General features: G+C 43.9%; 1 protein-coding gene across 1 annotated transcript; it reads right to left on the reverse strand.

Moving 5' to 3' along the window:
- Window positions 1–209: 209 nt before the first annotated feature.
- On the reverse strand, window positions 210–18901 carry RAB18 (RAB18, member RAS oncogene family). Its single transcript, XM_019531564.1, has 7 exons — window positions 18765–18901; window positions 16855–16910; window positions 6933–6994; window positions 4264–4336; window positions 2879–2997; window positions 2733–2799; window positions 210–1564 (listed from the first exon to the last, which is right to left on the reverse strand). The coding sequence occupies exons 1-7, from the start codon at window positions 18830–18832 to the stop codon at window positions 1389–1391; spliced, it is 621 nt and encodes a 206-aa protein (XP_019387109.1). The 5' UTR covers window positions 18833–18901; the 3' UTR covers window positions 210–1388.
- Between the last annotated feature and the right edge of the window lie 7677 nt (window positions 18902–26578).

Here is a 26578-nt window from a genome sequence, read left to right on the forward strand (position 1 = left end):
GTGCCATAGTATTAGAAAGGTATTTAACTATGTATTTACAAGAAACCGTCCAGTAGTTCAGTTACTTGTATGTACAACAATTAGTTTTAAAAACATAGTATCCTAGTTTTGTCATCGTAACATCAGAAATAGTCACTTCATAAAAAGTGACCTCATCTAAACTGTATGTAGAAAATATACAATAGGAAGAGGTTAGAAAAAAAGTTGAACACTGTGGAAAAAGAATTTATTAATTAGTCTATATAAGTCCTCTGAAACAAGCCATTGGCTGTTACAGTAAACCCAAATGAAACACTCATTGCAATAGTACTTTCCATACAGAGATTCAGAAGCAGTACAACTTCCCCATATTTAGTGCTTTTGTGACAGGAAGTTATAGTTCTGAACAATAGCAATACAAAGCAATCATGTGATACAGACCTTCATAACCACAGGGAGCCACTGTTTTGAGATACTGAGACTGAAGTACATTATAAACATTACGGGAAGTGTCTGTACAGAAGTGTGGCAAGTTAATTCACATAGAGAGGACACATCATTCAAACCCCAAGCCAAAAATGAAGACTTTTTACTGCAGGACAGTCAATTGCATCATGAAAACTACAGTACCAGAGTGCCATGAATTTAGTATAAATATCAGGATTAAAACTCCAGTTACAGCAGTCAACTGAAGCGATAATTAAAAAAAAAAAAAAACCCACCAAAAAAAAATACAAACCCCATACAACACCCAAAATGATCCTTTCCCCTGCAACATTTGGGTTTGTTCAACTTTTCAAAGCCTCTCTTCAAGATAGATGCAGATGATGACACTGCAAACTGGAACAGGCCATGGTTTAGACAAGTCTGCTAACTGCATGGCATTAGACAAAACTGTCCATTTAAAAAAAAAGGCATGATTATGCACTTTTTTTTTTTAAACTACAGAGAAAAAGCTTTACCAAGAAAAGATATTACATATATAGCTTGCGTCAATTTTCAAAATCTTTTCAAATGATGTAGTTCTAGAATTCCAAGACTACTTAAAAAAAGAGAGAGAAGGAGACAAAGCAGACAGAACGCAGTAATGTGCATTTGTCAGATGGATTCGTTCAGAATAGTTACGTGATGAATGTATAAGGTCATAAAATTTGAGTGCATTTTTTTTCTTCTTGCGCACTATTTATGCTACATATAAAAACCTGAAGAATGCAAATTGGGCATGCTTACCATAACAATTTTCAACTGGAAAAGCTGCTGAGCACATTTTTCTACAAATGTTCACTGCCATGATACAAAAACAAAGTATGTGCAAACTGCAAGGTCCCTAAAAATAGCAGTTAATGAGTTTATTTACAGAAAGATGTCATTATCTGTTTAAATATGCATGAGGATAAGTTTCCCAGAGTTTATAACACAGAGCAATATCCACCACAGCCTGGTCCTCCATAGCCTTCTTCCTTGTTCGATAATTTTACCCCTCGGTTTTGATTCTCACTTTCCCACAGTCCAGGAGTCTGAATGATTTTTTCAACAAGTTCTTCAAAGGCACACTGTACACCATCACATGTTTTCGCACTTGCCTCTAGAGAAAAAAGTGCAAGCAGCAAATAAATAAAAATTTAGACTGGAAGGTATGCCCTCACTTTAAATGGAAGAGATAGAGGTGTTTGTTTCTGTACTTTTTTTAGGAAGCAGACTGAAAGTCACAGGTGAAAAATAAAAAGCGACTCCTAGTTCGTGACAGTTGAGCTGATATTTCTCCCCCAGTTATAGGTGAGCTTTGATATCTTAATACTAAGTTGCAGCTCTAGTTAATTTTGACATGTTAAGAGTCTGTGTTTTAGACTTCAGCAATAAGATAACTGAGTAGGTAGGCAGTGCAATTCCCTGTGTCCCCCCCCAGCCCTGCAATGCACACCTGTGTGGGCAACCCCCAGCCCCTCCAAGCACAGCACAGAACTTGCCCTCAGCTCTTTGCCATCTTCAGCATTTATAAAAAAAATTCCATCTCTGGTTTTGGCTACACAAGTGTAGTATAAAGCAATGAACATGTCAAGTGGCAAAATTCTGGCTTCACTCAAGAGCCAGCATGTCACCCTTAATCTTTATGCACATCTATTTTATTCACCTGGAATGAACCTATGAAGTTGTCCATCCACATTAGACATGTCTAAACAAGATGGAAACACTTGTTCATAACCATAGAAAATTAGGGTTGGAAAGGACCTCAGGAGGTTATCTAGTCCAACCCCCTGCTCAAAGCAAGACCATCCCCCACAACTAGATTATTATAGCCAGGGCTTTGTTGAGCCAGGCCTTAAAAACCTCCAAGGATGGAGATTCTACTACCTCTCTAGGTAACCCATTCTAGTGCTTCACCACCCTCCTAGTGAAAGTGTTGCCCAATATCCAACCTAAGCTTCCCTTGCTGCAATTTGAGACCATTTCTCCTTGTTCTGTTATCTGCCACCACTCGGATTAGTCTAGCTCCATCCTCTTTGTAACCACCCTTCAGATAGTTAAAGGCTGATATCATCCCTCTTCAGTCTTCTCTTCTGCAAACTAAGACCAGTTCTCATCATAAGTCATGTGCCCCAGCCCCCTAACCTTTCAAGGGTGTTGAAGCTCAAGGTAATTTTATAAAGCACTTAAACAATGCAGAAGAAATCACTGTGGCAGCACTTTTACATAGTTTACACAGAGTAACACTAGCACTTACATAAGTTTTATGTACATCTTTAAGAACATACCTATGAACAACATGGAATGCTTTCTAGCAAATTTGAGACCTTCATTTCTGTCAACTTCCCGGTTTTCCTATAAGAAGAAAAAACATTACATGCTGTGACAAGTGTACCTGTGAAAACAGAAATAAAAGCAAGCAGACTGAAGTTACCTTATCAATCTTGTTTCCAACTAGCATTTTAACTATGTCATTCCTTGTGCAGTACGTTTCCAATTCATTTAACCAATTATCCAATTTTAAAAAGGTCTCTCTTCTTGTGACATCATAAACTAAAAGAGAAATGGCAATTATCAGTAGTCTGATTTAATACATTATTTTCCAAAAAACGTGGTTTTCATTTCAGGAGTTGCAACAACCCCCACATTAGTTACAGAACTTCCTGAAAGTCCACACATTCTATTCTAAATCTAATTAATGTGAGAAGCAACAATTAAAACAATTCTACATCTGACAAAAGTGGGTCCATATCATCACTGAAAACTATGACAGACTTTGGCTGAGGCAGGCTACTCAAAAGCCATCTTACCAAGTAAAGCACATCTACTACTGCTACTAGCTTGAATATCAAATAGCTATAAAATTTTTGCCATCTTTAACATGCATTTAAAGCATAAACAGGAGGTCTGAGGTTGCAAACTTGAGAGACTTCCTTGACAATCTACAACTATCAAAAACAAAACCAGCTCCAGGTAATGAGTTATTTGCACTGTGTGCACTCGAACAAGAACTTCACTACAGAATGGGTTCTCACACAGAAAGCGGACAGGATGAAGTGGCTTTCTGCAACTATTTAGCCACCGTTGCTCACTTGGGGGGAAAAAAGTGCCTGGATTTCGATATTATAGTCCTAGCAGATGTCAGATATAAAACTGAACACGAACTGCCACCTGCTTTAAAAACAACTTAAGGCACAGTACTGGTGCCCCATACAGAGATGTAAAGTTAAGTTTATATAAAAAGAGAGAGAGAAATAGATAAGTTATATGCATTATCTGGAGGTATAAGAGCATGTCGCAAGATGTGTGATTCCACAGGTAGTGGGTATATATGTGCGCAAAAACAACATAGCCACTATTTCAAACTGCAAAGGTACAAAATGAAAGATAACATAGAAAAATGCAACAGACACCCCACTTAAATCTACAATAGATTACATAGGTTAAGTTTATTGTTAAAAGCAGGTTACACATTTTTTCTCCTAGTAAGGCAACATAATGCAACAGTTAGAACTACAGTAGACAGATGTAGGCTGTAGGTTATTTGGTTCAGATGTTTCCTTTCACTTAAAAACACAGATTTCTCCCTTGTCCCCCACCTTTCCACTATCAAGGGTCAATTCCAGGAGGCAGAACACAAAATTAGAAAGAGAGATGATCTTTCCTTGGAAAAAAAAAATTACATCCACCAGTGTTTAGGATCATACAGATAGAGAAAAAGAATCACTGATAACTAGCAGCTAGTTTGTAGTTAACTCTTTTGTAAGACCAGAAAAATAAAAACAATTTTAAAACTGAACATTAACAAATCAAACTTACCTAGGATAACACCCTGTGCACCTCTATAGTAACTAGGCGTTAGTGTTCTGAACCGCTCCTGACCTGCAGTATCCTAAAGAAGAAATTCAGACGTCCATTAGATGGCTCAATTTATTTTTGGAAGAACACCCAAAAGAGCAAACGTTCAAGCTTCAAGTACAATGACACCAGTAGAAATCGAGTTTACTAACTTTACTGTAGGTCAATTTCAGATGGTTCAGTCAAGATTATACAAACCAAAGTTATTCTTTAGGAAGCAGCATTTAACAGTTCAATCATTTAAGAGATCAAATAATAAAATGTGCACACAGGAAGACATTGAACTTTTTTCCAGAGTATTACTGATCTGTAGCAGGCAGGATGGCATACGAAGAAAAAGTGCAACCACAGAAGTTTCTGTAACACAGCATAGTCTATGATAGCTAAGCCATAATCAAAGCTATTAAACTGTCCGGTATCCATGAATTAGTTTCAAGCCATAGTAAATATGTTTAACTTAAGTTACAGCAAACAATCCTGCAGCAGCAGCACAGAAGTGATAATGTACTGAAGTGAAAGCTGATGTTTTTTATGACTATATAAAGGACCTACAAGGTCTGCAAAGACCACGTATAAAAGTGCTTACTGTATATGCCTTGTTGGGAATCTCTGAAGCTACAGTGCAAGCAACACAAAAAGCCAGACAAAGTGCATCTATTAGACAAGTAATTTACATTCACAAACAATAAGCTTGTGAACTGGGAAAATGTGCTTTTATTATGATTCAAAGCTCCTCAAGTTAAAAAAAAAAAAAAAAAGCCTGTTTTCAATATTTTATGATTAAACATCTTAAAGAAATCCTGAAGATCAAGTCTCCTACATGAGTAGGACACAGAACAGGAGGAAGGGAATTCTACCTAGGACCTGATCTCAAAGTACTTATATAGTCAGTCTCCTCTCCTTCCCCAGTTCACACAGACTAAAACAGCAATCTTTACAGCATACAGCAGCTACTCTTCCTCCAGGCTGTTACATGAAGATGCACTTACCTCACCCTGCCAAGAGCCCACTTCCCCTATCAGTCCATATTCAGGCTTCCTCTAACAGTATAAAGATGCTTTCCACCATGTACAAGTATATACAATAGTACTGAGGGCTCTAACACTTAGAACATGTTTGTTTTAAGTTGAATTTAGCACTGACTGTCCATCATTTGTGTTAAGGAAAATCCAGTTTTATAATAGTCTTCTACATTATATTTGTGCTTAGGAAACAGGACAGGAAAAGCCATTTCCCCACAAATCAAGTTTACCTCTTCATGAAGCTGGTTTGCCCATTTCCCCAGGGAAGAGTATATATACACACAGATATTGCTTGTAACATGTTTTCTTCCTTTCTAGGAAGGGCCTCCTACTCTCCCTTTTCATTTTCTTCCTCTTGTCATCATACAGCAAAATACAGTTACCCCACTGGCTCCAGTTCCTTCTCTATTCTTCTTAGCAGGGCCTATCCATTTTCTATCACTATACATACTACTTCACTAAGGACATTTTGGGGACTTGCCTGCTACTGCCTACCTGATGCAAAAATCCCTATGTTTTTGCTTTTTTTTGAAATTTTTCAAACATAAAAGAGAACAAAGGGACAGCTTATGATTGGTCCCCTGCCTTCGCAAAAGTTGCTCACCTGCATGCTTCTTCCACTTCACCTAGCAGTACAGCTTTGAAGGCAGCCTCCAGCACAAAGAAAATAACCCAAGTTCTATCAAAGAGTGCTACTAACTATGGGAGTGAGAGGGCCAATTTACAGACTGAAGAGTGTACAATTGGTCTTAAGTTACTTAGAAGCCTGCATTCATTTGTTGCCACAAATTAAAAGTTGCAAGTTCCTTCTCTACCTACTAAAGTGGTCATCTCCAGTACCAAGCTGAAGTTACAGGACATACAGTTTCTTGATGTTTTATCTCATAATTAAGTCAGTGCTTAATAGGAACAACCCTGGACTCAAGGCTTAGCAAAAAGTCTTTGGGGTTCATCTGATATTTTTTTCCCTTTTCTTGTACTTCAGATGTAAAAATGTGAGACTATTAAGTTCCTGTTGCTGCAGTTGTCAGATGTTAGAGATGACATGCACACTGACTTCTTACAGATACAGACATACAAAAGACAAAAAAAGACCCCGGCATTTTAGCATGCTCCCACACCAAGCCCAGAGAGGCATCACATTAGTCGGACCCAGCTCGGCGGGTTCAAAAGGCATTTGGTGTTTACTAAAGCATATTAAGAAAGCCCAGATACAAAATGTCAAACTTCGTAGTAGGAAAATAGATTGAGGTAATTTAACCCAAACTCAAATTTAGACTTTTTCATGTTGTTCTTCACAGTTGCTGTCTTTAGCCATCTAATTTGTTGACAGTATCTTTCCCAAAAGAGAATTCCCCAAAAGAGGCCATTCCTATTTTCAGATTTTTAATAAGACCAGAGCAAATTTACAAGTCCAGGTCCATTTTTATGAATTGGCCAATCAAACAAAAAACCCCAAACAAACAACACCACACAAAAACAACACCCCCAGAAAAGCCAACATCCTCCCTTAAACTTGTTAATCCCTTCTACTATATATTCATGTAAGGGCCATCACTACTAGAACAGAGCACTGAAATAATAGCAAGGGTTATATCCAGAACTTACCCATATTGCCAGCTTAGCTTTATTTCCATCAACTGAAATAGTTTTCACCTTGAAGTCAACACCTGGAAGAGCAAAAAAAACAAAAATAAAAAAAAAGTCTTAGATTTTCTTTCAAGTGTGCACCAATTTTTTAAATAAGGTAAAGGAGGAAAACCAAAACTTAGAAATAAAGCTGTACTTTGCAAGAACAAATGGAATGGACCAAGGTATTTCTCATAATTACTATTTGTCCCCCTCTGCATAACCCTGAAGTTTCAGCTTCAAAGCCTTGTATGGGATTATGCATAAAAAAATTGATTAAAGATTCTAGGAACAGAAATTGCAGGTACTGTATTTCTTCTAGAAAGTGGGGTACTCTAACAGTATTTAACATTCTTTAAAATGAACTCGTCATGGTTTCTTTCCTTTTAGGGTTGTTGGTTGTAGCCCTTGTTTGTCTAAGGGCATACATAGGTAGACAAGGTTCTTTGGGTAAATGTGGTATTTCTTATTAGACCAACTAAGTAGTTAGAAAAAGTGTTCTTTGCAAGCTTTTGCATACAAAAGAAGGATGTTTGTACCCAGAAGCTTGCAAAGAACCTTGTCTGCCGCTTTCCTTCTACACATTTTGCTCCATTTTACAATTTCAAATTTCTACCTTTAATTGTGTACATCATGTATTCCAAAGTTGAATTTAAATCAAGCTTAGTTTTAAAGAAAGACTTCTATACTGCAACCAAGGGGGGGGGGGAACAACCCACAAACAGAACCAAGAGGCCATTTGAGATCATTAAGTATTGCCAAGTCAAACTCTCAGCTTGCCACTCCCAAGATTATCAAAAGCAACAAGGCAGAACTGGAATAAGTGGCTATGATACTGTGACCCACATTATACAAAGTCATCATCTAGTTTGATCTCAATATTCTCTTCTGGCCTTAAGTACTATGATAGTTTTACAGAGCTGTTCAAAGACCACTCAGATAAAACAGTAAAGAATCAGGAGGAATAGTGGCATTCTACATTTTCCTCAAATACAAACACACCCTTCTTTTATACATGTACCTTGTTTTTGATAGGCAGAATAAAGAAAAAAAAGATTTCTTCCAGAATTACCTGTATAGGGGCAGGGACAGGAATGAATCTTCAGCCAACTCACCCTCCCTTTCCTGCTTAACTGAAACTGAAAACTTAGCTACTACTGAAGACTGGTCTGCCATGCTCAGTTCGATTTAGAACAGGCTTATCCAACATGCGGCTCGCCAAGCCGTTTTCTGACGCCCGCAGTGCTATGACGGGAAACAGAAGTAAACACTGTTTACTTTCGTTCCCACCCCTTGTCCCTCCCTCAGCAGCTTCCTAATGGCTGCTGAAGGGCTGGGGAAGAGACAAGAGTCCCACACACATCACATGACTCCACCGCCACTTCTGCTGGCCAGTGCAGACCTGGCCAGCCTCCTCCTGTCCCCAACAGCACGTGGGAAGCTGGCTTCAGCCACATGCTGCTCTGGATGGGACGGACCCAGCTAGGTCAGCACGGGCCAGGAAAAACACCACAGAGCAGAAGCTGGCTTCCCACATGTTACTGGGGATGGGAAGAGCCCAGCCGGGTCTACACTGGCCAGCAGAAGCGGCCAGAGGCTGAGCTGCATTTTCGCCCTTCCTGCACCAGTCAGTCCCAAGCAGCACATGGCTCCACCGCTACTTCTGCTGGTCCGTGCTGACCCAGCCGGGCTCCTCCCGTCCCCAGTAGCATGTGGAAAGCCAGCTTCAGCTACACGCTGCTCCGGATGGAACAGACCTGCCTGGGTCAGCACCAGCCGGCAGAAGTGGCAGCGGAGCCATATGCCGCTTAGGACTGACCAGTGCAGGTAGGGGGAAAGTGCAGCTGAGCCCCTGCTGCTCTGGCTGGGCTCGTCCCGAGGTTCGTTTAATGTTTGTAAAATGCTTGGAGAGCCCCACAAAGATGCACTGCATAGAAATGCAAAATATATTTTGACTTATTTGGTTGGCACCTTGGGCTGAGATTTTCACAGCAAAGTCAAAAGGCCAACTTCCATTAAAATGAATGGGATTTAGAGGGCTCCAAATCTTTTATGACAACTTTGTAACATGCCTATCTACCCCTTTTTGCAAGTCTCAGCCATAGTTTGGAAGCTCAGCCAAAGAACATAAGAGCTTCTGAACAAAAGAGCATAAAAAAATGCCATGCTTTGTCAGCCCCATGGTCCATCTAGCTCACTATCCTGTCCCAAACAGTGGCAGAGGTGGATGCTATAGGAGAGTTTTGAACTGGTTAGACCCATTTCATGGTCACTTCCTGCAGCTTCATTGGTGTCAAAAGTCACATGACATCGCTTCCTGATGTGATACCACTTCCTGTGAGGTCTTTGAATATGGCTCGCCAGCCCACTGGGTGATAAAAAGTTCACGCTCCAGCCCCACGTTCAAGAAGGTTGGACACCCCTGATTTTGAACAATCCTAAAGATAGTGCTGTCTGATTTTCAATAGTTTGACATCAAAACTCTGCTCTTAACTTACGATTCTGTTTTCTAATGGAAAAGCAGATACTGCTATGCAGTTTAGCAAAGGGCACTTCCGAGAAGAACCACCAAGGGAGTGAACGTGGACTTGTCATTTTAGAATGGAGAAACGTGCAGATTTTCCACATTTCCAAAGAGCTCTCTGCAGGCTGACAGAGTGCCAGACCACCAGGGGCTGGGGAGAGTGGGAGGAGGGCAGTCAGGCAGGGGACACATGCACATGGCTGCCAGGCAGCCTGGAGAGGCGCTACCATAGATAAGTCAGGGGGGGAGGGGGTGGAAATTGAGGCCCCCATAGGGAGGGAGTTGAGCGGCCTGCGACCCTGTCCCAGTCCCCCCAGCCCTGCCCATCAGGGGAGGGGGGACTGGCTCCCTGCCGCTGCGCACACTCCCAGAGGAGCGGAGGGAAGGGAAATGTGCCCCCCAGATCTGTGCACAGGACGGGGTGGGCTGCCTGCTGAGGCCTTGGGTTCTCCACTCTGCTATCCTACCTCTGGAGCCTCTGCAGCCCAGCAGGCAGGACCTGGCATGGCAGGGCAGAGCAGGGCTGGGCAGCTCCTTGCTGCTGTAAGGGCTGCATGACCCCGGTGAGGCACCCCCCGCCCACGCAGCAGCACAAAGTTGTGCCCCTTGCTGCTGCTGGGCGGGCAGGGGCAGCTCAGGGCTCACAGCAGCAAAGAGTTTCCTTGCCCAGCCCTGTTCCGCCTTGTCCTGCTGGGTCCTGCCTGTGGAGCTACGGAGACCCCAGGGGCTGTGCAGTAGGATAGGGAACCTGAGTCTGCTGCCCATACCCACCCCTGCCCACAGCCTCTGCTCTGGCAGTGCCACCCGTGGGGAAGAGGGAGCCAGGCTCTGTGCTCCACTCCCTGCTTGGCTGGCAGCAGCTGCCACTGACCATGGGCAGCAGCCAGGGCTCGGACGCTACTGTGGGGAGCAGAGGGCTGTGGAATTTATTTTATTGTATTATAGCGATTAAGACACTGGTAGGCTTCTAAATTGCTTTAAATTGTAAATATATCAATAAAACATTGTGTTCAACTGATACCTATATACATAGCAGCATTTCGTTTTAATTGTGGATTTGGGGTTGGTTAGTTTTTTGTTTTTAAATCAGAAAAAAAACCCCAAAAAACCAGGATCCCTGGTTATGAGGGTACGTGAAACCTTCTCTCACATACAACACTGCATCTTAAAATTAAGGTGTGTGCCCTAAACATTTGATAGACATTTTTCTTATTCTAAAAACTCACACTAGATTTTTTCTAGTTCTACTTTGATATAGTAGACCCAGGAACAGGCTCAAGATTTCTCCGTTGATTAGAGTTATTCAGATTGTACAGATTTGAAGATACATTGCCAAAGAGGCATGTGTAAGCCCTTTGATGAGGATGGAATTCCATACTATTCCAAGTTAATATTAACAGACTCGTTAAAGTTTTTCTTGGAGTATTTAATAATGTTAAGGTTGCAATTTTTTTTAAATGTATGATTATTTACCATTTTTCTTTAAAACTTTTACAGCATTCCAATTACTTATTTGGAATCAAAGTATATTTTAAGCCCTCTGAAAGTGATAAAGTGTAAAGGCAAATAAATAGAGCAGAAGGTGAAACAAGAGACTTGCTTTTACAAGAAGCCACTTCTTACTCTACACCTGCTTGCTCAGCTAGACTAGGTTTCTGACAAGCTGCAGAGGTCTTGAAAACTAACAGAATTTTTTTTTAAAGGCCTGTACAACTTGATGAACATAGCAATGTCATATAAAACAGTCAGAGACTATCAAGTAATAAGTGTTTGAGCTATTACTATTTTAGTCTTTGTTCATTTGTTTAAATGAGGAACCTTTTTATAGAGAATTATGACCTTGCAAGAGAGCACTGACATTTGTTACATTAGTAGGTTTTCCAACATGCTGTTGCGAAGAGGGTCAAACAATTAACATCTACTGATACAAGACAAGCAGACAACACAATCCACAGACTCAGAACACAGCAATTTCTTATGTTAGTACTGTAGCTTGCTTCCCTTCCACCCCCATTCAGAAAGATCAAAAGATCATCATACACCTCAATTTAACATCTTGCAATTTAATATACTGGTACTACTGAAACAGTTTCCTGTGGTGGAATGCAACATTTTGATGGCAATTATACTGCAGAACAATGTTGTGAGGGAGCAGATAACCAACTGAAACTAGTGGGGATGTCAACCATTTTTAAGACTTGCTTACCCTAGAAGCTACATGGTCATGCAAGAGTATTTGGGGATAATTAATGACTGCTTATGTTTGCAATTCATAGTGCACCCCAACAACTATGTCTAAATTCACAGTTCCATAGTTACCCACCATAAAGGTGAAACCCTAGTCTGAGTAAATCAGTGACAAAACCCTCATTGATTTCACTGGGGCCAGGATTTTACTCTCCGTTTACTTGCACCAGACATACAAGGAAGAACTCACACTTTCTACTCAAAAACAATCTTCAGCCGTTAGAGCTGAACAAAGTAGTCCTTATCCTGCAGGAAGCCGCCATTTTAAAAAGTGCTAAAAGAAGCAAACCTCAAATCCAATCCAGCAGGCAGCAATTTCTACATGATACTGCACAAGAATGGTATCCCTCAGTTTCACATTATAGTACAACAGTGACCCGGCCCAGTGGTTCAGTAGACAATTATTCTCAGGTTGATGCAGCTGAAGAAAGTTTAGAACTGAAGGACAAGAGGCAACCAGAAACCTCTAAAGTGAGATAAGCTCAAAAATCCAGCTACAGCTGTGCTAAAACTTCAAGGCCCACCAAAAGCTGTTGTGCAGGCACAGTCTATATTAAAATACAAAACTAGATCAGAACAATTACGCCTTTGCAGACAACACTAGGAGAACAAGCAGCCAACAATTTGCCAATGCAGGCCTTTTCCAAAACCGATTAAGTCTTGCACTCTGTACTTGTTTCACAAGTTAGGTATATTGCCAGAAGCACACTGTTTCTTCCCCCAAAATAGAACAAAGTTCTATTAGCATAAATCAGTTTAGGAGTAGATGTCTAAAAGAATGTAGGCACCTCAAACTTTCAGTCACCTTCTTGCACTGAAGTCCTGAGTTAGAGACAGCTGACTCATATGCAAGTCATTGGAGGAGTCCAGCACTTAAAAATGTAACGCTACGTAAATTACAACATAGCTGCCAACACAAGAGGCTGAGGAAATAAATGCACCTTTACCACTGCCCCTGCCGGAGACTTAAGAGCCTTACTTGCACCATCGGACGAGTTTATGTCAGCCCTCTCTCACAGTACATCACTGGTTCAGCCTGAGACTAGACAATCAGACTTCTGTTGTGGCATTTGCCGGCTTTTCAGAAATACACAAGCTCATGAAGGCAACATTTGGAATTTCTGAGTAAGCTCACAAGTGTCACAATGAGCTGTCTGGTCCCTCCAGCTTCTACTCTTACACACCTTCCTCTCAACCATGCTCTTTAGCATCACATACACTCACCTACACAAGATGATATTCAAACTCATGTTAGAATAAAGACCGCCTTGTTCTTGTTCAGCTTAATTTACAAGTATATTAGTATGATACATTTTCGTCTTTGGTGCTCGCATTTTGAGTTTTCAGTGTGTCAATTTCGCAGGGAATGCTCTATTGGAGTTGTAAGAGAAGATGGATGCCTGGAAGCATGGGAAGCAGTGGAGATGTTTAATAGGGGATCTACATAAAAGGTTTAGAATTAGACATCCCAGAGATGAACGGCTATTTACATAGTTCTTGTTTCAGTCTGTTAGTATAAGTTGTGAGGTACAGACTCTTTTTTCCAGAGTTTAGAAACTCAGTTTCAAAAAAAATAAGACTTGAGCTCTTGTGCAAGACCTGGACTCTGTGGGTAGGTTAATTACTCATGGAATTAAATGTCCAAAGCTAGCAGCACACCAAATTTAAATTGTGAGGGACTATTTCATATAGATAGCTGTTAGTGAATTCAAGCAATGTGATGCTACTTTGGATAACGTTAAGATTGGAAGTTGTGTAGATACCCTTTTCAAATTTGGATTCTACAACTAGAATATTTAGAAATGTATCTAAGAGCTAATGTTTTAGCCTTTAACTACTAGCATGTGACCCCTAAAACAAGAGATGCAAGCTTTTTAAATTCAGGAAGGCTGACCTCCATCACGCAGCATTCACAATGCCTGCTGAGATACTGGTTCTCTTACAGGCTTATGCTACTTTAAAGGGAAAGCAGCAGCAACAAATGAATCCTTTGAAGCTCTTTTGTTGATGGGGCCATTGAGCCCAACCCCGGCAGATTACAAAACTGAAGTTTTTTCCACTGCACTACAGCTAAAGAATTGGGGGGGGCGGAGGGGGAGTAGAGCTTCATCCCAACCAATAACCTTTCTTAGAAGAGGAATTTAGTAAGATATTTATCTCCTCTGGAGAGTGTATAGAAAGAAGCCTATAGTAATTGAGTCCCTATGCTTTCTGTGACCACTGAGCACAACTGAGATAAAAAACAATTTAACATTACTAATTGACTTCATGGTTGAAAAGCCCTCAGAGGGGCACAAAAATTACATGTACAAACTGAACTTTTCCTTCTGAATATGCTCCCCTATACCCTGTGTGCAATGACTCTGCAACCTTAGTTTTACAGTTATCAACAACTCTTACAGACAGTAGATAAAGCCAGCAAAGATCACCTAAGGCAGAGGTGGGCAATTATTCTGGCAGAGGGCCATTTACCCAGTTTTGGCAAGCTGTCAAGGGCTGCATTGGTAGCCCCGGCCCTTGACAGGTGCTCCGCCCCCATGTCACCATCTTGGGACCAAGGTTCCAATGTCTTGGGACCAATGTCCCAGGGCCAGCACCAGTGCGGCCCAGGGCAGGGCACATACTGGCAGGGGTCTGTGGAGCCGAGCTGGGCTGCACCAGAAGGGAGAGAGGGGAGCTGGCCTGGCTTCACAGAGCCCCTACCAGCTGGGACCCTATACCCCTGCCACCCTGCTGGCACTGGCCCTAGGTCACTGGTGCGGGCCCTGTGCTTAGGCACCCACCCACTCCCAGTGCCTCCCAGCCCCATGGTGGTGGTGGCAGGGGGTGGGGTGGGGGGAGCAGCTCACCAGCAGGGAAGCAGCTCATGCAGAGCACAGGGAAAAGTGGCCCCTTCCCTGCCACGTGGCTGCAGCAGGGAACGCTGGCCATTTGCAGCCTGCATGGGGTTGCCCTAAGCAGACACAGGCAGCCCCATGCAGGCTGCAAGTGGTTGCAGCATGGGGTGCTGGCCACAGGGTGGGCAAGGGGCTGCTTCCCCACCCCCACACTCAACATCAGCTTGTAACCCACAGCTGCTGCCAGTCTGGGCCCTGTGCTGGCTCCAGGCTTACCCATTGGGGCTGCACTGCAACAGCAGCAGCTGCAGACCCCTGCTTGCTGCTGCTGCCCGCCTGGTGCTTCCATGCCGGGCAGCACAGAGGCGGCAGAGGTAGCCTCAAACACTGCCCAGTGCAGCAAGCTAGAGGACCGCAACTGCTGCCATTGCAGTGCAGCCTCAACAGGCGAGCCCAGAGCCAGCGCAGGGCCCAGGCTGGCAGCAGCTGCAGGTTACAAGCTGGTGCTGAGTGTGGGGGAAAAGCAGCCCCTCCCCTGCCCTCTGGCCTGCGCCCCATGCTGCAGCCGCTCGCAGCCTTCGTGGGGCTGCCTGTACCTGCTCAGGACACCACCGTGCAGGCTGCGAGCAGCTGCAGCAGGGAGCGCGGGCCATGGGGCAGGGCTGCTTTTCCCCATGCTCTGCACCAGCTCATTCCCTGCCCTCCCCAGCTTACCTGAGCCTCCAGAACGGGCAGGCCAGAAGCCGCTTCTGGGACTTCCAGCTGGGGGGGGCGGGGATGGGCAGATCCTGCTGTTGCAGGAACCCACCAAGGATTCCCCCGAGTCCTGTCATTTTTAACAGGAACCAAGGACAGATAAATTTTAAAAATTTTAGGGGCCCCGCAGGCCAGATAGAACAGCCTCATGGACTGGATATGGCCCACAGGCCATATTTTGCCCACCCCTGACCTAAGGGTACCTCTTTCTCCACCCCAAGCTACAACAATGAGGAGGAAGAAATCATTAAGAGATATCTTATGAAAGTGTTAATTCCTAGATTACCCCTTCAGGATATCATAACAGCCAAAGTATTAGTGCAACTGACTCCAAAGTTTCAGTTACTGGCGCAGTTCTGCTTTCATAACAAGATCAAGTCAATTCAGTCCTGAGGCTGCTGTAACCTATAAGGTAACCCAATAGCTGTCAGATAACCAACTGATTTATTTTTAAAAAAGGAATCAAGTTAGACATCTATATAAAGAATTAAGATATTTTGTCTTAAAATTAGCATCTATCAGTAGCCACCTCCACTGATATAAATAAAAAACAGTTTCTTCCAAGCTTTCCATCAGAACCTCTCTTGCAGTTAGGCTAACCAGTAGAGTCAACATGGATTTGTGGACTCAGTTTGGATGTATATGAGCTCCAATGTTCATTTAGCTTGAGCATGGGCAACGTGCCCTAAAGTTTAACTACCACAGGTAGATTTCTGTTCATTCAAGCCTCTCCTTCACAACATCATTCATACTGGGTGAAACTGTTGTCCATACTATCCTGGCATGCCAAAGGCATAAGGTTGTTCCCTTTCCAGCATCTAAGGCAACCTAACCTGCTCTTTATTCAGTTTTCCCTTGGCCCAGCTAGTCAAGAACTGAAATTTGTTTTGAGGCCTTTTATTCCTATGTTAATTTATCTCCTCTTTTAAAGGGGAGGAGTGGGAGACAGCAGCTAAAGACCCAATACAATGTCAAGCTTTTTGGAACAGGAAAACCATCTGCCTTAATAAAAAGTGTTCAGTTTCTCAGATCATCACCTAAGCATCCAATCCCAATACAAGTCCTATAGTTTTTATTCCTATTAAAAATAGGAGTTTGTATCTTCTGTTAGCCTTGAAGAGATAGTTTTCTAATAGCCTTTTCCACAGAGGTTGGTTCTAACAAGTTCAGGAACAACCCCACTAGGGTTTTAATGCTAACAAAGCTGTGGTGCAAACAAGCTGTAGCATCAACACTTCCATACTGTGTTGATTGGACATCCCGGCTTAGGAGATAAATGTACTTTTGCATTCTTGAGAGTGGAAGCTGTATGGTCTCAATCCTGGACTAATTTTGCACATGATGCATTCTTACATCACATTCATGGTTAGTGTTTCTTGGATTCAGTCACAGCACATGAACTACATACTACAGACTTATAAATGCAGTAAGAAACCAATGAAGGTTGTACCTCAGTACTAGTTATACAAGCCAATAAGCTACTGTTTGCCATTACAATTACTAAGAATTTTCCAAATTAAGGTCAGCACATACTTACCAATTGTTGCTGCAAGTTCTGGGTCAAATGTATCATCTGTGAACCGCAACAGAAGGCTGACAGAGGGAAAATAAGAGATATTATTAGAACATATTGTATGCTTTAACCTCCCCCCCCAAAAAACACACAATGCTGTAGCTTGCCAGAAGACTGTCATTGTATACTAACAGTCTGAAAACAAAGTTATGCAAATATTAAATGAAGCAGATCTCCTAGAAAACAATGACATCAGAAGTATTGCAGTGCAATTTAGTACCCAACTATAAAACTTCAACCATATTTTGGTGAAGGAATTGCTATTTTTCCCCTTACTTTCAGTAAGGAGTAAGCTTTTTGAAGCAAGACACTATTCAGTTGTGGTCAGTCTCCCTGACCACAGCTGCCCAAAACAATGTCACATGCCCTACTGCTCAGAGTAGTTTATTTCTAATGTTCTATTTTGAGTCTCTTAAGAAAGCAGTGCATAAGAAAGATTTTACCAGACTGTGCCCTTGTGTAACGTTTTTGTCCTAAATAAGTTATTCTGTAATGATTAAAAGTTACTCTCTCATGTGAAAAAAAAACCTAAATGACAGATAAGCACCACTAAGGAATCACAATTTTCAGAGATCACTAAAGCCCTGTGGGTTGTCTGCCTGCCGGCACCACAGAAGTTGTTTCTATTCCTAACAAGGCCCCACAATACTTTGCTTTTTGGCACTCCCCTCTTCTCTCCCCTCCCCCCCCACCCATTTTCTAACACAATGAGGAGCTCTCAGTGAAAGTGGAAACTAGAATATTTATACAATACTTGAAACAGGGTCTCATTAAGGGAAATTCTATAATAAAGCCATTTAAAGATCTAATATTAATTTCACGCAAGGATTCTCTTGTTTTCCCATGCTAGGCAAGAAACAACATTTTTTTTTTTTAGTTTCCTATTGGCAGTCCTGTGTGCTTGTGACATGTTGATCACCATGTGGCAGGCAGCTGAGAGTTGCCACTGACAGCCTGCCTTCACTTCCAAGCTGAACAAAGGGCTTATTTGAAGTGGGACATTTATACAAAAGAAGCCTGGCTTCTGCATTCCAAGCATAAACCTGAAGGGCTGGTATGATTGGGAAAGCAACTGGGGCATTTTTTCAGTTATGGCTCTGCTCAGGGGTTATCCCAAGTTCAGAGGAAGTCTTCCATTCCCCATTTGCCCAATATCGGGGCGCTGCCGAAGAGCTATTTGCCAAGTCCCAATAGAAAGTCTCTGGCCTGACTGCACCTCAGTGGGTGGGTGGCGTGGCAGAGAACAGAACCACACTTCAGATGTGACAATGCTTGGGCCAGGGACGTTTATGGAGATCTGCTCTCTGGCTTGTTACAATCTGGCTTTGTGCAGCACCGCAGTGAGCACACCCCCCACCCCATCACCCACCCCCAGGGCTTCTTTTTTTGCTGGGCAGCGAAGGCCTATTGATACCAAGGGACAGGCACAACCAAGTCACCGGGAGCCCTGCTCAAGGTCCGTCAGTACCGAGGTCTCCCAGCCGAGACAAGCCCCCTTTGCAGAGGAGCAGACAGATGCGAAAGCGACGCGACAACCGGCTCGGCCCGGCCCCGCCCTTCCCTGCCTCCACCGCCAGCACGGCGGAAGAGGCCGAGGCCGGGGCCGGGCCCGGGCGGGGGGCCGCCCCCCTCCCTCGCCACGTGCCGCATTGATGACGTCATGCGAGAGGCGCGGCGCGAGGCCTCTGTCACCACCGGCCGTTGCATCACCGCGCGGTAAACAAGCCGCCGCCCCCGCCCAGCTCTTCGTGCCCACCCCCGCGCGCCCCGAAGTGTGTGAGGCAGAGGGCAGGAGGCCTCCGCGCGAGGGTAGGGAGGGAAAAGCCAGGGAGGGGGGGGGTCGGTGGCCAGGGGCGAAGCGGGCGGGGGCCAACCTGGACTTGCCGACGCCGCTCTCGCCGATGATGAGGATCTTGAGCGTGGTGAGCACGTCCTCGTCCATCCCGGCGGCGCGCGGCTCCCTGCGCAGGCAACGGCACTGGCAGCGTCTACGCGCGCGCGCGGCACTGCCCTTTTCAGTCGCCCTCCTGCGCCTGTGCAGCCGCTGCCGGGGGAGGGGCCTACGGGCGCATGCGCAGTGGGAGCTGGAGCGTTCGCCCGGCGGAGTGCGGGGAGGTAGTTCCTGTCCTCCCCCACCCCGACTGCGCACTCAGACCACGTGACCCTGCGTCAGGCTCTGGGAAAGTTAAAGATGGTGAAGAGTCGCCGTACAAATAAGAAATAAAACTCATTTTTGCAGAGAGCAAGCTGAAGCTGGGAATCTGTCCTCTGGGGTGCTTTCGGTTGCGCAGATCAAGTAGGATTGCTACTCTTGTTGTTGTCAGATGGCAGGCAGTGAGGTGTAGAAATCTTCCTTGTTCATCAATGAAGTTTATAATCTGGTTAATAATGTTTTGGGGTGAATATGACTGACGATCCGCCTTGGTTACCTAGTCTCTTCCTGAGGAGGCACCTTACTCAGTTAAAGATCTTCCTGTATACGCCCTTCTTAAGAACCTCCGGTGGTATGAAGTTGAGTAGTTAGTTTCAAAGTGGAACAGTTGGGTGGATGGAGATGAGGATGACTCAACTCACATTTTGTAGAAATCACTGCACAATCCACTGTCCCCAGCAATTCTGGGCTCAGGCCTAGTGTAAGAAGACACCGTTCTTTGAAAAAAAATGACTTGCATATCCCAATCCACATCTGAAATCAGCCATTAGTCTTTGCTGATGTTGTGTGGCCCACCTGGACAATCTGTTTACGTCAGGACCCTGCCACTGCAATTTATGTAAAATATCTGAAGCTTTCAGTAGCCTATTTATAGGCAGTCTACTGAGGTTTGGAGTAATATAACAATTGCCATCTACAACCTGCTGGCTTTATGGAAGAAGCGTTCTCAAAATCAAACACCTTGGCTAGTCTGTGGCTCCGTTACGTAGAAAGCAGACAAAAAACCACCCTTTTGTTTGAGCAGCAAACTAACACTGGATCCTACCTTCTCCCACCTATAGGATCGGCCTTCCTGCTTCATATACTTCAGGAGTTCTAGCTCCCTATGGCTTTGCAGTTCGAACACAATAACAGTAATTATCTTCTTAGGTGATGCAGTCACATCCTTTAATTACATATGCACAAATAGCTGCATATTTTGCATCTGTCTCTTTATTATTAATGTTTTGAGATCTATTGAAGGTGTGCTATTATTTGAATATGGGTCTGTTGGTGGCCATGATACTCTGTAAATTCAGGGCTAGAGTCTCAGTCCTAATAATGCCAGGAGCAGAATATGACTTTAAATTTGCCCTAAATGAACAGTTAAAGATGTGCCATGCACATTCAACCCCTTTTAGTCCCTTTAGAGTGCATCCCTTTGGTGACGTGTTGAGATTCTCTGGGTAGAATTAAGTGGTCCTACCACTGCTGGACTGGATCTCAGGACTTGGTTTATCTGGTTGGTATTATCTTGTAAGACTGAAAGGATTTAGATCAAAAGAAGCTGTTTAGGGAAACCAAAAATAAATTAAATAATGATGAAGATGAGCTGAGATATATATAATATATATGACTGTATGGTATGGTATGGTGTGGTGTGGGGTGTGTGTGTGTGTGAGAGCTGGTATACATACACATACCAATTGTCAGGCTCAACTCTGCTTGGGATGTGGAAACCCTGTTTTTGGGGACTTGTGATTAAAGTAATTCAAAAACACTTTCTTCCAAACAAATTCATTCCAGAGTACACAGCGCACAGGCTGAGGTTTACCCCTACTATCATTTTTCCTGAAAGCTTCTGAGTTCCCTCCAGCCTTGTTACCTTGTTATCTCTGGATTGGAAGAGACAGCCTGCTTTCTGCAGTTTCTGTGCCACTCTCTCTTTATCTCTTTGAATCCCTGTCAGGACTCAGAGATGCTCCCTGAGTTGCTCACAATAACTCATTCAACCACTTTCTTTTTCTAGGCCCAGGTGTCATTCTGACAATCCCCTTTGATCCTGGCCTTGGGCATATGAAAAGCAAACCTTCAGAAACTAGTTGGAAGCTGGGGCATTCCTCAATTAACAGTTTCCTATTGTTTCTACAAGGGCACCTGACACTCTCTTGACTGTAACTCACAAAAATGTGAATTTTACTTCACATTGAATAATTGCTTCACAGCACATTAGGTATGGGAAAGAATATACAGTACACAATAGATGGGCTACCACTCCTGGCCTCTGGTTACATCACCAGACTAGTAGCATACCATCAGTCCAGAAGTGGATTAGAGACGGTTTGGAACTGGGGGCCCTTATGATTTCCAGGACCTAGAAATCTCAGAGCCTCGGGTCTTAAAAATCTCCAAAGATGGAGTTTCCATAACCTGTCTGAGTAGTCTGTTACAGAGCTTTACTACCCTCCTCATGAGAAAGTTTCTCTTAATATTTAACCTAAACTTCCATTGCTGCAACTGAAGATCACTGCTCCTTGTTCTGTCATCTGCCACCACTGAGAACAGTGCAGCTCTATCCTCTCCGGAGCTACCCTTCAGATAGTTGAAGGTTGCTATTAAGTACTCGAAGCGTGGTTACAAAGAGCAGGTTTGAAATAAGGGAGGATTGGGGGTCCTGAGCCCCCCCATAAGAGACAAGAGTTTCCAGCTGCCACTACCACAGACCCCCCACCAAGAGTCATAGTGTAATTTGAACCCTGACAAAGGAGCTAAACTGTTCTCTGTGGTTGCAGACAGCAGAACAAGGAGCTATGGTGCCACAGCACCCTAGGGTGCATTGAGAGTCTTTCAATAGTGCCATGGGGTGACAGTGTTAGCACTGTTAGATGTACAAACATGATTCACAAGATACGCCCAGAGATTTCAAACAGGAATTCATAGTTTTAAAAACCTTCAGACTTGTTATGGTCTTTTTGATTTCTTTTCAACAGAAGACTCACTCTATTATTTTTCTGTGGTCAAAAAATGAGTAAAAGCTAAGAGCTGGCATTTTCTCAGGGGTGCCTCCAGTCTAAAAAGGTTGAGAACCACTGGTCTGGTCTTTCTGGTTACAATAACAGTCTTGAAAATGCAAGCTGATCACTACAACTATAGGGCTGTCACAATCAGCAGTTACAGCTCTCCTCACCGCTTTATTTTGGGCTGGCCTCTAGAATCTATGAAGGAACAGGGCCACTGATTTCTGAAAGAACTTCAGACCAAATATAGCTGCACAGATCAAAGCTGTCTAGCCTGCCCAAGATAGTGCTGATGTCACTGTGAGGTGCTGTCACCAACTACCTGCTGCTAAACCAGTTGCCTGTACTGAGCAGCAAATGTGTATTTGTAAGCTAGGAGGGGTAACTCAGGATGCAGACACACCTAACAATTGAACTGTTCCAAGATGTCAACTGGGAACTGGTTCCCAGTTGTTGCAGCACAGGGTGTGGACAGACATAACAACTGAACCATTCCTAAATGTCTCTGATTGGGAAGCAGTTCACAATTGTATGAAGTGCTCTGGCTCTGATACCAGGGGGTGGGAGTATGAATGCCTTCCAGCAGGCAGTTAGGGGAGGGAGGGCTTGCACCCATGCTTTGGGGTTCCACCAAGGAGAAGACTTGTGACTGGGGATGTTTTCACTTTTTTGCCTTCCCTTCTCTCCTAAATATGAGTTTAATAAAACTCAGTAGCTGGGAACTAACTGAAGCCTGCAATGTTGGCCTGACTTGGGGTGCCTGGGAGTAAGGGAGTGCCTAGATCCATGCTTTTTGATGCCCAGGGGCTGGGGGGAGGGGCATAATGAGGGGCTGCAGTCAAGTAGGGAGTGAGGACCCAGCTGGTTGTTAGAAAGATAGCTTTTAGTGAACAAGCGGTGCAAAGGAGCTGATTGATAAATAGTGCCAACGAAAGGGAAGAGAAGAGTGGGGTGCAGTTGAGCCAGGAGGGTTTGGGGTGGGGGATGAGTGATGCAGTGTGGGATACCTGGAAGATCAAGCAGACCCATGTCACGGAATGCGTGCTGCTCACATATAATACTGTAAACCAGTTCAAAATAGTACATGATTTTCAAGGTACACTTTTGAACCATTCCAGGTGGCTCAAAACCAGTTAAACAGGCTTGTACTGTGTCTGCTACAGGTCTGAATAATATTTAAACTGGTCTAAATGTTATATGTATCATGAACAGTAACATGGTCTGTGCATAGGATTGACAACAAAGTGCTCCTGCATTCTAATTCTGGGGCAGACTCCTCTGATGCTTCAGTGAAGTCATTTAACCTTTCTGCCTTAATTGTCACATCTGTAAAATGGAGTGATAATAGTTACACTTGGATGCTTATCTTGCTGGAATCATTTGACACCAGCTGACTTCCTGCCCCTTGGGCAGCGGGTTGAACCCAATGATCTTGTGAAGTCCCTTCCAGCCCTAATGTCTACGAAATCTATGAAACCAGAGAAAGCATTAGCAATAATTAATTTAGTACTGTCCCTGCATTCATTCCAGGCTACACACAAAACACTCTGAAAGATGTGGGAGGCTCAACGGCCCCTAATTTATAGGTGCTTGCAAAATTTTTCTATTATGCTAAGGGCCCAGGATAAGCAGATAAACAGGAGGCCAATGGTGATATGAAAGTTTCCCTCTTCCGTCTTCACCTCAAATTAGTTTGCTAAATGAGAGTTTTCTAAATTTGAAATGGGACTATAAACTCCAATCAGCCAATCCTGTCCCAAAATGCTTGGCTGACCCATATGTTACCCTGGCAGTGAGTCAGGAGTTATGATCTACTTTGGACTGAGTGTGATTGCTCCAGGAGTGTTTCCTGGCAGAAATGGCTTGCTGTTATTTTTCCCTTCACATAATAACAATATTTGCTAAGTGTATAAGTGCATTTCAACATGTGCATCACAGGGTCACATAGAAGTTCTTTTTGTAAGAGGCACCTTTAAGCACAGTAAGGAACCGTATGATTTTACATTCAGCAAGAACAGAAGAGAATAAAAATTGCCATATAGGTCCCTGAATTCTGGGCAAGGCTTGTCTGGAGACCAGCAATATATAATGAAATCAGCATACTATGGCTGGCCACTTATTTTCTGAAGACTCCAATCTATTGTTATGAAAAAAGTGGTATAATAACATTGCCTTTATTCCTGCCGTCAGCTGCCCAGACTGGGCACAGCTTCTCCTGCCATCCCTCTCCATTCTAGATTGTTTCAGAAGCTGGCACATGCTCAGTGAATTTCTCTGAACAGTTGAGAGGATCTAAGGAGATAAGCATGTAACACTAGGCACATCTACACATGCTATTAATGTGCTAGGCTTACTGTGCAGTATTTTACTAAGCAGTAGGCCTTCCCAGGAGCATGATTACAGTGCAGTACAGGGCTGCTCCTGTCCTGCTCTACCCTCCTGCAGCAGCAAGAGTGGAGCCTCCAGGCTCCTCTGGGGTGCTAGCTCAGGGGCTGGCAGGGGACACGGGACCAGTCCCAATGCACAGGGGGCCAAGAGAGCTCTGCCAGCTGCAGCAGCAGCTGTCTCCTGGCCCTGTGCACATTGGGAGGGGCCCTGATGTGTACGGGCCAGAAGATAGCTGCTGTTGCAGCCAGCAGAATTCTCCTACCCTGTGCACATCCGGACACACCGCTGCCAGCCAGCCCAGTGCCAAAGGGGGCTTCCCCACCAAGCAGCTAAATGGTGCAGAGCTATCCCACTGGTGGGGCAGCTGCCAGCAAGCCATCAATTAGGTGGGAAATCCTGGCCCAGCTGGGGCTGGTCAGGAGCTATCCCACCAGTTGGTTAACTGTGAGCAGGCCCCCAATCCCCACCCAGCCAAGTGCTGGCTAAGCCAGAGGCTTGCTGGCAGCTGCCCACTGGTGAGACAGCTCCCATTCAACCCCTGGCTGAGTGGAGAAGCAGAGAGCTCCACAGTCCCAGCACTGCTCAGCTTCCAGCTCCTGTGGGGAGCCAGAAGCTGTGCAACACTGGGACAGGAGGGTGCAAAGAGCGACCCCATCCTGGCGCTGATTAGCTCCCAGCTCCTAGGGGTAGCCAAGAACTGAGCAGCCGAGAACTGGGCCCCTGCTTGTGTGGCTGATGGGGAGCAAATTTGCCCCTGGTCAGCATCTACATGAGAGCTACTGCATAACAACTGAACCATAAATATGCAGTTAATCTAGTACTTGTATTTATAGGTAATAGCTAACTGCACAGTAGACTAATTTACTATGCAGTAGCTGCTGCACACGGTTATGTGGTGACGTCTTATTGCACAGTAGATTAGTCTACTGTGAAATAAAGTGACTTGTGTAGACGTACCATATTTTCTTAAGATAATAAATAATACTAATTAGAGGAGGGGACTTCATAGGACAGACCAAGGTAGCTAGTCATTTTCACAAAAGTGTATAGTTTCAGGACCTTATATGAAAAAAGAATTAGTAATGCATTTCTGAAGTATACCATCCCCATCCCTTGCATTCATTCTTTCCTACCTCAGGACTTACGTAGATTCAAAATGTTGGCCGGAAAGCAAGAGACTTGTTGTCTTTAAATATAGGAGACTCTTACCTAAGGCGGCAGACTTGGCAGGTGCAGATCTGAAACACCATTTTTATATTGCCCCAAGCAATTTTTCTGGATAAGAAGAGAAATAGCCCATATGTTCCTCTAAATTGATAATTCTTTAAATAAACGATCCTAGAATAAAAGGTTGCTAAAAGGAGGAAAGTCAGCATTGGGATTGTTTTGCATTTAAGAAGGAATGCCTACAGTTACCACTAACCAGTTGTTCTTAATAAGGATAGTGCAACATTCCCTTCCTGTGCAGGACCATTTTACCTGCATATGGGTAATCCCCTCAAAAGAAATAACACACCTCATCTAATCTGATTATGCCTGCCTACTAGTTTAGCTATGGGGAGAGGAAGGGGAATTAAATATAAAATCCCATCCCCATCTCAGCCATTATGCTGAGCTGTGCAAAGTGTCCTTAATGCAGCTCAGGGTCGTCTGGCCCAAGAAGTAGTAGACAGGGTGAGGGAATATCATAGCAATGACTAAGAAATAGGCAAAAAACTCTTGCTTTAACCATTGTGGGGACAATGCAACAAAAATGGTTGTGAATTCTAGTATGGAAAGACCAGGGCATGCTGGAACAACTCCACTCCAGCCTACCAGGTCTGTCTCCAGTATTTCATTTACAGCTTGTATGCTGAAAGACCAACTTTCACACCCAAGAGCTCAAACTTGCTATATGGTGCAAGTCCTGCCATGTGGTATGAGTCAGCTGACTGAACTTCCCTTTTAGCACGATGCTAGAGTATTGATTTGCTGTTATTGCTATATATTTACATTACATTAATGTCCAGAGACCACATTATGCTAGATTCTGTGCAACCCCATATGCAAACATGGTTTCTGAGCTGACTCAAACACCCTCCTGTTTCATGTTTGCATATGGGGTTGCATAGAATCTAGCATAATGTGGTCTCTGGACATTAATGTAATGTAAATATATAGCAATAACAGCAAATCAATACTCTAGCATCGTGCTAAAAGGGAAGTTCAGTCAGCTGACTCATACCACATGGCAGGACTTGCACCATATAGCAAGTTTGAGCTCTTGGGTGTGAAAGTTGGTCTTTCAGCATAATGTTCCCCGGCCCCATTCCCTGCAGCAGGGTAGGTTTTCCTTGGTGATCTACTCCACCAAATTGATGCATAAAGCGGT

Source organism: Crocodylus porosus, unplaced genomic scaffold (assembly GCF_001723895.1).
Source record: "Crocodylus porosus isolate Cpor-Errol unplaced genomic scaffold, CroPor_comp1, whole genome shotgun sequence".
NCBI classification, from domain to species: domain Eukaryota; kingdom Metazoa; phylum Chordata; order Crocodylia; family Crocodylidae; genus Crocodylus; species Crocodylus porosus.